Genomic DNA, 12,166 nt, shown 5'->3' with positions numbered 1-12,166 from the left:
TTCATATATGCATATGAGTTCACTGGTTGTTCTCTGCGCCCCTTCCCCCTCCAACCTCCCCTGCCTTCCCTCTGGGATTTGATATTCTGTTTGATGTTTCTATGTCTCTGGGTCTATTTGTGTTCATCAGTTTATGCTGTTCATTAGATTCCACAATGAAATATCACTGAACAATAAGAGGAACAAAATTCCAGTCACCCAACAACATGAATGATGAGCAAAAGAACTCAGACATATAAGCATACATGATGTATTATTCCACTTATGAAATCTAGTCATAGGTGACAGGAAAGTATGATAATAAAAAGAAGAGCAATGTTTGCAACAGAGAGGTTGCTTGGCTCCAGGTGGTCAGGATGCTAGTTGAGAGGACATTTCCCCATTTTTCATTTTTCAAATGGCACATCAGTGTTCAGCACCATGTGTCCCTTTCACTCCACCACCTTCAAGATTCCACAGGGCAAACTGGTTGCCTTCATGACTGCAGGGAGCAACCTCTACTTTCAGTAACAATTATGCTCCTCTGACCATTTTTTGTTGAAATCTCTCATTTACTCATTGCCCCCTGCCATTCTATTTGTCATTGTGAAGCCAATTTTTTAATTATCATTTTAGTGGCATTTTAATAAGAGAGAAACACAAATGATTTCTCTCCTATCTTTAAACAAGAAATTGTTGTTTTATAGAATTTGACAAAATAATGTGACATCATTATTCCCTGATGCATATTGGGTACTGGAAAGAGCCAATAATTTTCTTCTGGTTCCAAAAAGGAAGCTTATGAGTCTTCATGATTTAGGAATACAAAATGCCTATTAAAACATTATTGTTAGCCCAGCCGACGTGGCTCAGTGGTTGTGCATCCACCTATGAATCAGAAGGTCAAGGTTCAATTCCCGTTCAGGGCATGTGCCTGGGTTTCAGGCTTAATTCCCAGTAGGAGGACATGCAGGAGGCAGCCAATTAATAATTCTAACTCATCATTGATGTTCCTGTTTCTCTCTCCCTCTCCCTTCCTCTTTGAAATCAATAAAAAATATACTTAAAAAACAAAACATTATTACCAAAGAAATAAACTATTCAACTAAGAAGCAGAATTATAGACTCAGGTTTACAATTACTTTCACAGGAAACAGCAGCCACTTCTGAAATTAAGATGTCTAAAAAGATTCATCTTATACAACAATAGCACAGATATATATTAACATAAAGCAGAAATTCCTGGAAAAATTATTGATATTCATGTGAAATTTCAGTTTATGCTTTATCATATAATTATTAAACCACTTCTTATCATTTATGAACTAGTTTTAAAATTCAGGATGCTATTCCTCTTAACTGATGTAGGTCAGGGAGGGAGCACCATGTTTTTATCTTTTTGAGATTTATTTTCTCTTAGTTGTTAATTCAGATACATTTTTAAGCTTACATTTTATTGTTATACCATTGTTTCATATTCCTCTGTGGATGACCTGTTTAGTCCATCTCACTTTCGTACAAATTAAAACGTTTTGATAAAAAATTGCAGTATGTTTAGTACAAAATTGCTTTACAATGGCTTTGATCATGACAGGCTTGCATTTTTCAAAACTACTATGTCTTTCTAATCCACCATGCTTCATTTTCTTATAGTTTTGTCTATTGCTTCCATTCTATTTGTTCTAATCTTTACTCAGGACCACTTATTTTAATTATGTTGGTTCTTCACAGCCTATCTTTCCTTCATATATAAAATGTTACAGCATATCAAAACCTTGATGGCCATTTTATCATGTTATCGCTTCTCCCTAGGATGTCTGCAGAAGAAGAGAACATAGAAAACAAACGTATCAATGACATTGCACTCATATACTTCAAAAAATATAAGGTGGAGATTTCAGACGCAATAAAAACAACATTTCCTTTCCTTGAACTTCTCCGTGACCATCAATTCATCACCAATGAAATGTATGAAGTAAGTGAGGTTTATTATGTCATAATCTGATAAAACAACCCCAAACCAAGTTATACTTTGATATCCTGGAATTAAACATCAGAGCATAACTGGGCAACTGAGGAGTCTCCTATGAGTGAAGACCTTCCCAAGTACTGCTACTAAGTGTTCCTATAAGGTCAAAAGGGAGAAGAGAAGCAGTCATTACTGGAGATAGTCCTGATTCTAACTGAAGTAACGGGCTCCATGGTGCCCTCTAGAGCTGGGCGAAAAGCACTGGAGATAGGCTGGATCTGAAGTGGGTGTACAATGCATTCTAGAAATTATATATACAGTATAATATAAACTAGGAATTAAACATAATATTAATGAATGGCTGAATAAGTTGAATGACTTCATTTAATAAAATAATAATTGACATAACATTTCATTTCAGTGAACATCAATTTAAATGCTTAATACAGAGAAAATTAAGATCCACAGAGAATTAATGTGGGACAAATTTGAAAGTAGATGCTTGCTATTCTTTCAACAACAGTTTTCAGTTTCCTTTCTGTTTTTTTCCCTTTTCTTTTGGTATTTCTGGAGTCTTAGAATTTAGGTTAATTTTAGTGAAAGACATAGGTGGAGATACAGAGATGCAAGTCTTCACTTTCCCTATGCATAGGCTTTCTCTATGGCAAAGTTCACAGGAGCTTCCAAGCCAAGTCAGTCCCGGGGAAGGGACAAGGGTTGTCCAGTCAATAGAATAGCACCTCATCACCCACTAAGTCTATTCCTAAAACATTTAGCCAGGCCCTGAAAGGGCTACCTATTACTTCACTTGAAACTATTTTTGTTCTTCCTAATGGCTCCTTAGTTCATCTCATGTAAACAAGGGTGAGGAGCTCAGATTCACAAATGGGTGCTTTCTAGGAGGAAGGATTTAGTTGTTCCACTTAGTAGCCAGACAAATATAGAGAAATTCTAAACCTGTATGTGAGAAGATACCTATGTTGGAAAATTATTATGCATTAACAATAAAATCACATTCTAGGACTCTTCTGTAACTTGGAAGTCTGTATTTATGTTTCCTCCATTCACTATTTTTAAGAATTCTCAAGAATCTTTTAGAAAACGGTTTTCTGTACATGAAGTCATATATGATGTTCTCAGTGAACTGGAGAAGAAATTTGACATGTCTCTTCTGGGAGCACTGTTCAGCAAGACCATCATGAAGAATTACCCCAATTTATTTCGAATTTATAAAATATTCTACAAAGGTAATTAGGTTTATTACCTATCTTTTTATGTCCAGGGTCAATTTATTCCCACAGGTATGTATTGAGTGTCTACCATGTGTCACACAAGGTGCTTGGCAGTGTGGATGTAGCAGTTAAGAAAAGACATATAATGAGCCTCTCAAAGTTTATAATATAATGGCTAGAATACAAACACCCAGCTGATAATCTGCTTAACTAGGCATTTAGAGTCACAGGATGACCAGAGCCATAGGGACATCAGATTTACTTAGAAGAACACATGACGAGAAACACAACATCCCCAAAGGGAAGCATTAGTTGCTCCTCTTCTATGGGACCATTTGCAAAGTTCCACACAGCAGTCCACAAAGTTGAATACAACCTGCCTCAAGTGATGGCTTAGATATGGGTTCTGGATCCACCCTGATTTAGCTACAGCATGCACAGGGGTGTCAATATCTCATGGAACAACTCTGTGGACATAACTTTTAGAGATGGCTCAAGGAACAGTTGAGTTACAACAGTCACCACGTTGAAGGAAGACAAAAATGGATTATAGTTAACATCTAGTCCCTCCCAGGCCACATGAAATTTACCTACCTGCAGTCACTGGTCATTTTTAACTCTAAGCTCAGTGTTGGCCTGTTAACACAGAAGAAAGGCCACCTACATCAGGTTTCCAGAGTAGTGAGCAAGGTCAAATTTGCTCTTTAGGAAGTAGAAATGGTCTTATTAACTGATTCTCTACAAGAGGTGTGATCAACAATCAAATAATCAAAAAACCAATTGCTCTGCCAGAGATGGTTTTTTTAAAAAAATATATTTTATTGATTTTTTACAGAGAGGAAGGGAGAGAGATAGAGAGTTAGAAACATCGATGCGAGAGAAACATCGATCAGCTGCCTCCTGCACATCTCCCACTGGGGATGTGCCCGCAACCCAGGTACATGCCCTTGACCGGAATTGAACCCGGGACCCTTGAGTCCGCAGGCCGACGCTCTATCCACTGAGCCAAACCGGTTTTGGCCAGAGATGGTTTTTGATACTATACAATATTACTGATTTGATTCTCTACTTTTTCCCTGAGTAGGCATGATTTCATGTTTTTTATTGGTTCTCAGTAAAGATGTCCTCCAATAATTTTTGTTTGACTTGCCTAGAAAAATTTTTTATTCTACATACTTTTGGTCTCAAAAAGATCTCCAAGTAATGCTGGAGAGTTGAAAAGAAAAAAATGATATGAACTGAGGAATATAGTGCCATGGGAGCAAGCATAGAGTGTTAAGGAGTCCATGTGTCTGCAGAACAAGGACAAATTAAATTAATCTCAGAGTGAGAAGCAGATTGTGGGAGTTTATTCAAATGGGATAAGTATAAAAGAAGATTTTGGAAATCCTGGCTTCAAAAATTAAGTAATTTGATGTTATTTACCACACAGTAAAGAGAGAGTACAGGTTTATATGGTTAATAAGTACAGGATTATTGCCCCAGGAGGTACCCCTGCCATCAGCCCTTAGGCATATTGTCTAACCGCTTCCCTCCATTTCTTGCCCGGGTGCCTCCAGAGACTTGCACCAAGGATTACTGCTGTATTACCTTCCTCCATATGTTTGCTGAGCTACCTACATGCAGGGGCCCAAGGCTGGTGCTGTGTTCTCCCTTTTTTGGTAGCCTTCCAAAATCCCTGCTCCAGGTATCTTGGGATGTCTGCCTGTGCCATAATATTCAAACCCTGCTTTCATCTTCAAAGAGTTCCCTTCCTTTGTCCTGGGATCTGGGTGCCCCTGGGAAATCTTTCTAATTGGCCCCATGTTTCTCTGATTTGTCTCTTTGGGAAGCACTTATCCTCCATGACTCAGTTAAACCAAAACCTTCTCTTGTCCAGCCACATTTTTAAAGATTTGGAATTTTATCATCTTTTACACACATAAACCTCTTTGTTTTCCTCATAAGGAAATCCCTCTCTTTTTCTTTACAGTTAAAACAGTTCAGTAAACACATTTCAAAATAAATAGTACATTATTTATTTTGATATATGCTTTCCTGGCCAGCTGAAATTTTTTACATGAGTAACAAGCTCATGATGCTGCCACAATTCTTTTATCTTGAAATTCAAGTGGCTCCTTTCTGTGTGGGAAGCATAAGAGCTACTTAACAAAATCATTCACTTTCAGACCCAGGAATGAAGAGGAACCATTACCAACAGGATTGGGACCCACTGAATAATGAGTGACCCAAGGGTTGGAAATTCCTAAGCGTGTAATTTCAGATGACACTTGTTCCATAAAGATCTCTAATTATCTTCTTTTCTTGCCCTCTCTTCAGCCATACCAGACATAGAATTCCTCCTAGAAAGTGATGGAGAAGAAAATGAGGAGAGGCCTAATGATCAACTAAGCCTGGAACAAGGTGATTGCAAACAGATAGAAACTGATTCTCTTCTGCTGAGAGGAAAGGAGAATGGGAAGTGGGGCTGAGTCTTGAGTGGAGTTTGGGAATCAGGGAAGACCTGTTCAAGAGCATAGAAAAGGCAGTGAGGGCTGTTTGTATGAGAGTCTGACCAGGGGCTGATCCTGGAGGAGGAGCTCTGACAAGAGATTCTGGGACCAATAACCAAGACAGAGAAATGGGAACCCATGTGTCAGAAAATCAGATTAAAAGATGATGCTGACCTGGAGGTAACTGATTTAGAGAGACCCTGCAGGAGAAGATGAGTGTGGAGCTGTGAAGGGCTAAGAACTATGGTCACAAGGTCAACATCAGAACAGATATTCTGGATGATGGTAGAAGAAGGGACTGATTTAAATGTGGGAGATGCTGTTCAAGAGCAGAAATAGTCAAGGAGATGGGCAGTCATATAGGGAGGGAAGAGAGGAAGTGGTAAGATGTGCAGGAGGGGATGTGGGTATTTTGAGAGACAAAAGGAGGGGAAATGGAAGATATGAAAAAGGGTTAAAGGACACAATAACAACAACCATAATACTAAGAACTCACTTATAGACCATTTACCTGGCAGTTGTGGGCTTAGTGCTCACAGCTGCCCTTGGGGAGAAGTATCAACCTCTGTTCATTTGTAGAAAAGGAGACTGAAATCTCAGAGGCCCTGTATGTAGTGGGCCTGGAGTCAAAGAAGTAAGATGAATCAAGGCTTCCTGAACCTAGAACTTGTGTGCTTAACCCTATACACATCCAGATAAGCTCATGGAAAAGACAGAATTATTAGTCAAAAGAAAGGAAACATGTGCAGAGAGAAAGATACAGAAAGAAGAATATCAGGAGCTAGAGGAAACATAGGAGAAGTACATTGAATCTCATAAAAAGGCCAACAAGACAGAGAAACAGACATGTATATGGAAGGTGTGGTGTGAAGGAGGCTTGGACAAGGAGACATGATTTTGTAGGAAGTCAGATAAGTCTACCAATCAGGGGTATACCTGGCAACAGAAACAGATTCCGTATGGCCGTGGGTGACAACAAAAGCCATTGCTGGTTACTGAGTGGCTTGTGGATGATCTCAGTGAGATGGCCTGGCTGAGGACAGAGGGCAGCTGATGGCAAGAGTTGGGTGGGATCCTCCAGGTCCAGATGGGCTCTGTATTGATACCTGGGGGAAGGGATCTTGAACTCCTACTTTATAAAAGTTAAATGAGATTAGGGGAGAATGGCATAGCCCATACTTCAATTAATGAAATAAACTTTTCATTTCTTCCCCCAGGAACTGGTGGTAGTTCATATCAAAGACTGATGTGGTTAGGCCCAGATGCCTGGAATTACAATGGTCTGTTCCTGTTGACTGTTCTGTGACCCTTTGTTGTTTTTGTCTCATCTGTTTTGGGGGGGGGGGGGGGGGGCAGGGGGGGTGCTTCTTTTTAGTACTAATTGCCCAGAATAGTTAGTCTTTGCATTGACAATATCTCCAAGGATTTAGATAACAGAGTCTTCATTTTTCTGGTTGCCTGGGAGGGTCGCTCCTTCCATACTCCTGAAATGCACTGGCTTCCAGCTTCTGATAGCCTAGGCCTGGACGTAATGCCCATGCACCTGGCTTCACAGTTTTCTGTCTCTGTCTTGCTTGAATCTGGCTGCAGCCTTGCTTTGACATTATGTCCAGTGGTGGCCAACACTGCCATGAGGGTGGTTGGGTAGTGGTGATGAGTGTGTTCCCCCTAGGCCAGGATCTTTCACCTGTTGGGTCCCTCACACAGGACCATGGGTGCCATGTGCCCCCTGAGCAAACCCTCTCCCATCATCTCTAGGACAGCAGGCCTGAAGCTGCTCTAAAAACACCATAGAAGTCATTATCATGTAGCTGGCACTGGGATGTGTTATTTAAGAAAGGATGTTCTAAATTAGTAATATGTTTTTATAAAAGAAAAAAAAACCTTCAGAATGTTTTGAAAGCACCACTATAGTTTTAGCTATTAACATTTAGGGAAAAAAAGTTAATATTTAAGAATATAAAATATCTAACATGCATCAATCCATATTCTTAGCAGTTCACCTACAAGGGTAGCTGGTGGGTATGGGGAGGTGTCAAAGGAAGGAATAATGATGAATAATGAGCAGAGAAGGGATTCAGTGTGTGTGTGCACAAGTATTAGGTGTGGGGGGAGGAGAAAATGATGTTATAACTCTAATGATGCACAACAAACCACCAATAAATGTGTTAAGTGTCTGTTTCAGCTGGGACAGTTGACTGTGACCAGCACAGGTAAGGGAAAAGCTATGCCTCAGGCCCCTTCTCCAAGAGGAGGCTCCAAGGAACTGTAGATGTGGCACAAAACATGCACCAGGGCCCAGGTTCTATGCTAATTGTGGGAATGACTATTGAAATCATCTTTACATAAATTATTTTGCTTAGAAAAATAGCACTAAATGAAAAAAAATCTAAGTTGCTCTGAAAAAATATTTACCTTTTCATGCTCTAGTGAGGTTGATGGAAACAGAGTAGGGTGGGTTGATGGAAACAGAGTAGGGTGGGTTGATGGAAACAGAGTAGGGTGGGTTGATGGAATAAAAAATGGGCAGGGGAGTTTCACCGTGGAAAAGGAGGTATGCTGGTCCTGGGTGGTTTACTCAGGGATTCATTCCTTATGGGTTCCTGCTCTGCTCTGCCCTCTATCTCTGGCCACAGACTCTTCAGACTTGTTTGTCATCTCCCTTGCTACTGCTTCCTGCTGAGCTCCTAACCTGGGTGGTACCAGCAAGAGAGAGGAGGGGCGGGGGGAGCAAGAGAGAAGCATGGCATTTCCCCATCACAGTCTTGGGCAGTAATTCTGGCACTGTCCACATCTCCCATGACTCTACCTCCCACCAACCAGTCCAGCCATGGTTCAGCTTCCACCTATCCAGTGACCTTAATACATGAGCTCACCCTAGATCCCTCCCATAGCTTCCTGTTGACTATTCTTTGGGTTGCCAAATTCCTGCATTTGGAATTGTCAGCTCTACCATCAGCTGTATAACTAATCCCCTGGATTAAATTCCCTCTGATCCAAAAGCTTAGAGAGCTTTGTATTTTCCTGTCTAGATACAGCCCCACCTGAACGTGGACCCTTAGAGCACCGCCATGACACACAAGAGATAAATGCAACTGAAACAGATACAACCAGTGACAATGAGGATGCACTAAAAAGCCAACAAGCAAATGAACAATGTGCCCAAGAGTCAAAGACAGCAGGTAAGACTGATTGGCTGGGTTTGATGAGTGTGGAGGGGAACTGGCAGGGGGAGGGATTTGGTATTGTGGGTTAAGGCACAGGGAAGATTGTGGTGATGATTGAATGCTAGAAAGACAAATGTAAAGAAAGACAAAATAGATGTAGAAAAGGCATTCACAGTTCACAGGAATAATTAAGAAACAGAAATAGAAAAGAAGAAAATAGAAAACTTAACAGAGAATGGATAAACTGAAAAAATCCAGGAGGTCCACATGCAAGGGGGATCTCACTCTCAAGAACTTCTTGTGTCCTGGGCACCTACAGTACTTCACCCTAGACCAGGGGTGCTCAAACTACGGCCTGCGGGCCACATGCAAATACATATATTGTATTTGTTCCCGTTTTGTTTTTTTACTTCAAAAGGAGATATGTGCAGTGTGCATAGGAATTTGTTCATATTTTTTTTAAACTATAGTCCGGCCCTCCAAAGGTCTGAGGGACAGTGAACTGGCCCCCTGTTTAAAAAGTTTGAGGACCCCTGCCCTAGACCCTAATGGGTCTAGGGTGAAGTACTGTAGAAAAGAAGTAGGAAGAGAGAAAAATGCAGGGGGCAATAATAGCAATAAATAGAAAAAAATAGGGGGAGATGCAAAGAGAGCTATGTCGAGAAGGAGTAAAGGACAATGAATGAAGACCTGGCAGAGAGTGAACCAGGTAGAGAGAGAGGGCCAAGCATTGTCTGATTTGAGAATCACCACAAAGAAGGCACAAAGGGATATTCCTAACACCATTAAGAAGGAAATGTGTCCATAAAATAAAAATGGCCCTGGAACCCACTCAGATAAAAACAGTCCTCTCCCCTGGATAGTAAAACATGTACAATTAAGAGAGGCACAAATTGCCCGGCATTGTAGCTCAGTGTCCACCCAGGAACCAAGAGGTCTCTGGTTCCATTCCAAGTCAGGACACATGCCCAGGTTGATGGTTGGATCCCCAATAGGGGTGTGTGCAGGAGGCAACTGATCAATTATGTTACTCTTGCATCGATGCTTCTACTTCTCTATCCCTTTCCTTTCCCCTCTCTCTCTAAAAATCAATAAAAACATTTTAAAAAAGAGAGAGACACAAAGAAAGGACACAGTTGAGGAGCAGGAAAGACAGCAGTGGGGGAGACTTCCTCTGCAGTGGAATTAGAGGGAGAAGGGCTTGTTGGTTGTCGTGAGGGTGCTCACTCCCTTAGGGAAGGCAAATGAAATTCTTCATTTATTACAATTTTGTCCAGGAGCAGAGCTACTCCACCATGGAAACAAAACCAGTTCCTGCTCTATAAACACAGTGCATATAAAGGAGGAAAAGCCATGTTTAAATTCAGGAGTTAAATGTGAAGCCCAAGCAAGGACTGACTGTAACCAGGCGTCTGACGTAATAGGTAAGGCTGACTGAAAGAATGTGTGATGTAAAACCCAGTACCAGGCAAGGGTCTGGGACATGTCATCAGGGCCCATGGAAACAGTCCTGGCGACCTTGGTTAGAGGTAGAAAGGGGAAGGAACAAGTGCCTTATAGTTTGAGATCAACAGAAAAATGTCCCTAGTAATTGGAAAAAATATCCAAAACAGAAATGGGAACTTTAAATATTGATATCAGAGAGTATATTTCTATATTCAAAGAGAGGAAGGTATTGCAGTAAGGGTTAAAGAAAAGGGAATATTTCAGAAAGACAAGATATTCATGAAAGGATATGAAAAAAACACACACCCAAATGAAGACAAGGAAAGGCATAAAGAGATACCTTTGTCAGAAACAGGCATATTTAGCAAAAATGAATTGAACCAAGAGACTTTGCTTGGGGAGATGTGCAATTGATGCAGTGTGCAAACCAATAAATTAAATGTAAAATGATAATAAATAAATAAAAATATTAAAAATATATAATTTGATGCCATTTCTAAAGTTTGGCTTTAGTATGTATACTTCTCTCTGAAATATCTTTCTAGCTTAGTAAATATTTAGATATGTTTGAAATGATGCAAAGAAAGAAAGAAAGAGGTAGACTGAGGGTGGAGATAATAGATAGAAAAAGAATGGAGATAAGAGGTAAAGTGAAGATCTGAGTTGAGGAAGAATGTGGATGGGGATAGCAGATTGAGCAAGTGGGGAGGGGTTAAAAAAGTGCTGCAGGATGGGCAAAGCAGCCCTCTGTGCATGAACTTCACCACCTTCTGGGTAGGACCTGGAGCAACCTGCAGGACACGCACATCAGGCACAGACCAGAGGGACCTGACTTAACTTGGCTTCTAGGTCTTCCTAGTATTCTCATGAAGAGTTTCCAACCAGGGGCTATGTGTCCCCACCCCCAAGACACTAGGGTGTTTTCTTTTTCTTCTAATATTTGCAGTGATCGACAGTCAGGACTTTGCAGAATTTACTGATGGAGATGGACTCCCTGAAGCTTCCTCCACAGCACTGAAAAGGGAGCCAGGTAAGGAGGTCGGAGCTCAAGGCTTGGGGTGTAGGAACCTCAACTAAGAGGCACTGTTTCCTGAGGTATCAATTCTGAGTTCATCCTATACCACGGGCCCAGTTTATCCTGGACTCCCATTCTCTGTGTTTATTTTACCTGACATTTTAGGATGTGCAAGGTAATAAATCATTATATTTATATTTTTAAAATATGTGCCCTATTAATCCATAGGTCCTATAAATCAACCAATGCACCCATCTATTGATTATATACTAGTAATAGGCTAGCGAAGTAGTGAAATTATTTTAAAACTAATTCTGTGACTAATAAGTGTTGGGTTTACACAGTAATTTCTACAGAGAAAGAAAGCTAAATATTTCTTTATTGGAAGGTCATATTGTCATCTAATCATAAAGTTTGAATAGTGTTGAGGGTCAATTCTTCCAGCTCTCCTGTGTTAGCAAAAATGGATAAGGTGTTTTGAAACCCAAAATGTGGTTTTTTTAGAGAGTTGTCCAGCAAGTCATGACATATAGAATGACTTTACAAAGGATCTTTGCAAATAGTGTCTTACCTTTTCCTTTACAACAGGCCTTAGGAGTGAGAAAGATGGCCATTATTACTCTTATTTCTAGATGAAAAAACAAAATCTTCCACAGAATCTCATGGAGATAAAGGGAAAGACAAGACTAGCTTCCTGGATTTCGTGTTATAACCTTTGTAAATCTGGAACTCAAAACAGTTATCAAAATGTTGTTTCCTCAGTCCTGTGTATGGCATGAGTGGTCATCAGATCTGCAGCACTTTAATGTACAAAGTGGTGATTGCTTTTTTTAAAATTATTGGTTAAGGTATTACAAATGTGTCCT

The 12,166-nt window shown here is 40.3% G+C and overlaps 1 protein-coding gene across 2 annotated transcripts in view; it reads left to right on the top strand.

Annotated features, from left to right (window-relative positions):
- LOC102254069 (filaggrin-2-like) overlaps positions 1-12,166 on the top strand; it is a 108,291-nt gene that overhangs the window by 1,573 nt on the left and 94,552 nt on the right. For both annotated transcript variants that reach the window (XM_014530175.1, XM_014530176.1), the window contains exons 2-8: positions 1,792-1,954; positions 3,027-3,195; positions 5,500-5,583; positions 6,890-6,952; positions 8,705-8,854; positions 10,117-10,263; positions 11,232-11,315. In XM_014530175.1, coding sequence (XP_014385661.1) covers positions 1,792-1,954; positions 3,027-3,195; positions 5,500-5,583; positions 6,890-6,952; positions 8,705-8,854; positions 10,117-10,263; positions 11,232-11,315 — 860 coding nt within the window. The remainder of the gene's footprint in view (positions 1-1,791; positions 1,955-3,026; positions 3,196-5,499; positions 5,584-6,889; positions 6,953-8,704; positions 8,855-10,116; positions 10,264-11,231; positions 11,316-12,166) is intronic.

The sequence above is a fragment of the Myotis brandtii genome, unplaced genomic scaffold (assembly GCF_000412655.1).
Source record: "Myotis brandtii unplaced genomic scaffold, ASM41265v1 scaffold727, whole genome shotgun sequence".
NCBI lineage: Eukaryota > Metazoa > Chordata > Mammalia > Chiroptera > Vespertilionidae > Myotis > Myotis brandtii.
The sequence above is the reverse complement of the archived record's forward strand: the minus strand, read 5'-3'. Positions and strand labels throughout refer to the sequence as shown.